This window comes from Myotis lucifugus, unplaced genomic scaffold (genome assembly GCF_000147115.1).
Source record: "Myotis lucifugus unplaced genomic scaffold, Myoluc2.0 scaffold_489, whole genome shotgun sequence".
NCBI classification, from domain to species: Eukaryota; Metazoa; Chordata; class Mammalia; order Chiroptera; family Vespertilionidae; genus Myotis; species Myotis lucifugus.
This window is the reverse complement of record NW_005871537.1, coordinates 605,899-608,656: the sequence shown is the minus strand read 5'-3', so window position 1 is coordinate 608,656 and position 2,758 is coordinate 605,899. Positions and strand designations below refer to the sequence as shown.

At 55.2% G+C, this 2,758-nt stretch overlaps 1 protein-coding gene across 3 annotated transcripts in view; it reads left to right on the top strand.

Moving 5' to 3' along the window:
• LOC102432271 (phosphatidylserine synthase 1) overlaps positions 1 to 2,112 on the top strand; it is a 33,097-nt gene extending 30,985 nt beyond the window's left edge. For all 3 annotated transcript variants that reach the window (XM_014445946.1, XM_006103540.2, XM_014445947.2), the window contains exon 12: positions 1,061 to 2,112. In XM_014445946.1, coding sequence (XP_014301432.1) covers positions 1,061 to 1,161 — 101 coding nt within the window. In that variant the 3' untranslated portion in view covers positions 1,162 to 2,112. The remainder of the gene's footprint in view (positions 1 to 1,060) is intronic.
• The last annotated feature ends 646 nt before the right edge of the window (positions 2,113 to 2,758 follow it).

Below are 2,758 nucleotides of genomic sequence, written 5' to 3'. Positions count from 1 at the left end.
CCCCCCGTTGAGATGGTTTTTGCCAAATCCAGGAGTTGATCAGCAAGCTGTTTTGGAATGTCGATAGAAGCGGGCAGAGGGGTTCCCCAGGGTTCCCCGATTCACAGCCCGCCCCCTCAGATCAGTCTTGGCACTTGCGGCACTTCTCCATTGAAAAGGCTAAGAGAAGTAGGCAGTGCTGGAGATATATGTCAATAAAAATAAAAAGAATAGTAAAAAAAAAAAGAGGAAAAGATCTTCAGTGGGAAAAGTCTCCTGGACTAAGCCAGATGCCCCTTCCAATGGAGGCCACACCCTCCGAACTTTCAGCTCCCAGACCACACCGCCTGGCAAGCGATGTGTTGTCCTTGGAGACGGCGCCTCTGGAGGGCATGTGGCATCTTCGCTGCGGCTTCAGCGCTGTTTGTCATGAGCAGATCTGTAAAGGGGCCTCCAGGTCAAATGACCGAGGGCATGTGTCTGTTTAATTTTGTAAAGTCAAGAAGCCTGTCCAGCTTAGGGGTTTAGAGATGGGTGTGTGACAGGTATGGGAGGGAACCTGGATCGTGCACTCTGGCTGCGAGGGCAGACGACACCCAAGCAGTTTCCGTTCTCATTGCCCCTCCCTTGTGCTTTGATTTCATTTGTACGCTCACTTCTGATTCCCATCACCATTCACCCTGCACATCCTTCTAGGGGACGCCACCCCACTCCCCCCAGGCTGTGTGCCCTGCCTTCCCAGGCACCAGCTGAAGCTGAACTGGGGAGGCCCCCTCTCTTCTAGACAAAGGAAAAGGAGGGCTTTTGCGTTACTGTGCAGCCAACCTCATCCCCCTTTGTGGCCTGAATCCACCCAGCAGTGAGGGTCACTGTGGGCTCAGCTCTGGGGTGTCCCTGCCGTGCCTTCGTTTATTAATGAGGCCACTAGGTGGCGCGCAAGGATCAGTGGAAGAGCCTGCACTTCACCCACAGGCCTAGGGCGGCTGGGCAGCTGCCAATCTGAGTGAGCCCGGGAACCCCAGTGCCCACGGTGACCCCAGCGCCCACGGTGACAGTGACCTGTACCGGTTCCTTTGACCAGGTTCTGAAGACAGGCATCCAGGCAACAACGAGAGCCATTCTTCCAGAAGAAGAAACCGACATTCCAAGTCAAAAGTCACCAACGGCGTTGGAAAGAAATGAAGACCTGGTTAATCCGCGTGTTCCGGAGAGTGCCTAGGACTGAGGGAAGCGGAACCATTGCACCTCCCGCGAGGAGGTCGACACGGACAGTGCGGACGGGAGGAGGAGAGGGGACTCGGGGGGTGTGTCATCATCTGAGGGTGCAGTCTTTCCCACAGACACGGCCACAGCAGGCAGACACTGCCTGGGGCCCTTTGCCAAGGCGGGTCTCTTTAAGGTCAGCACTTGGCATGCGGTCACCAGTAGCAAGCAGGACGTGTTCGAAGGAAAAGGTCGCTGTCCTCACAGCTGCCAAGAGCCGTGTGCGCTGGCGAGTCCTGTGGGCACGGGAAACTCTTCCCTCGCCTGGGCGTTAGCCATAGAGCTGTGCACGGCCCCAGGCGTTAGGAATCTGCCTTTCCATTCGATTGGTTTACACTCAGGCCGCTTGTCTGTATTTTATTTTGTTGTTATTTGTTTTTAAGTCAGGATGCTTAACCACCTTCAGAAGCCACTGCTGGAGCTGAACTGGGGAGGCCCCCTCTCTTGTAGACAAAGGAAAAGGAGGGCTTTTGTGTTACTGTGCAGCCAACCTCATCCCCCTTTACAGCCTGAACCCACCCAGCAGGTGTGAACCAGTCTGAGGAGAGGTTAGCCGCCTACGCAGGAGCCTGGGCTTCAGATCAGAACCGGTTTTGTCCCAGTCGGACCCTCACTGTCCACACTCGCCCACAGTGCACTCCGCGGCCCTGCTGGAGGGGCTGCGCTCGCCCCGCCCACAGCCAGGTGCCTTTACATGTGTTTCCTTCCTTCCGTGGCGTGTTGCTGACATTGTCTTTTGCTCCCTGTGAGGTGCTGTGAGTGTGCCCTTCTCCACGCCATGCTCCAGAATGTTCACCCCACAGCTCCTCGCCTCTGGCGGCTCCTGTTTCCAGTCAAACAGTCCACATTAAAGCCTGTCCAAGACCCGTCTGCCAGGTGCTCATTTCTCTGCCTCACGCTGGTCTTTTCCACTGCTTCCCAGCAATCAGTGTGTTTTCAAGGGACTCTAGGAGAATGTGACTCTGTTTTATATAGATGCACAGAAAGCCGCTGAAAGCAGGCCTTTGGTTCCCTCATTTCACAGAGCACAGAGGTGTCGATGTCTTTTCTCCCTTTAAGGAAATCTCTAACCATGGAAGTGTCATGTTTTTCTTTTTCTGCAGAAGAATTCCAGGGTGAAGGGGTTCAGTGAGTCATGCATGCCGGGTCACAGCCTGTGTCCGGGCCTCTGGCGGCTACTTGGTTGAGGGTCAGTGAGGAAGGGCCGCCGCTCGGGCTGCCGTGCGCTGTGTGAGCAGCGGCCATGGGAGCACTGAGGAGAGGCAGCGAGCTGCTTGTCTCAGAAATGCGCCCACCGGCCCGGCTGGTGTGGCCCAGTGGTTGAGCATTGGCCCATAAACCAAGAGGATTTCTGGTTGGGTTCCTCAGGGCACATGCCCAGGTTGTGAGCTCCATCCCCAGTAGGGGTTGTGCAGGAGGCAGCCAGTTCATGTTAATCAATGTTTCCATCTCCCTCTCCCCTCCTCTTTCTCTAAAATCAATTAAAAACATTAAAAGAAAAAAAAATGCACCCACG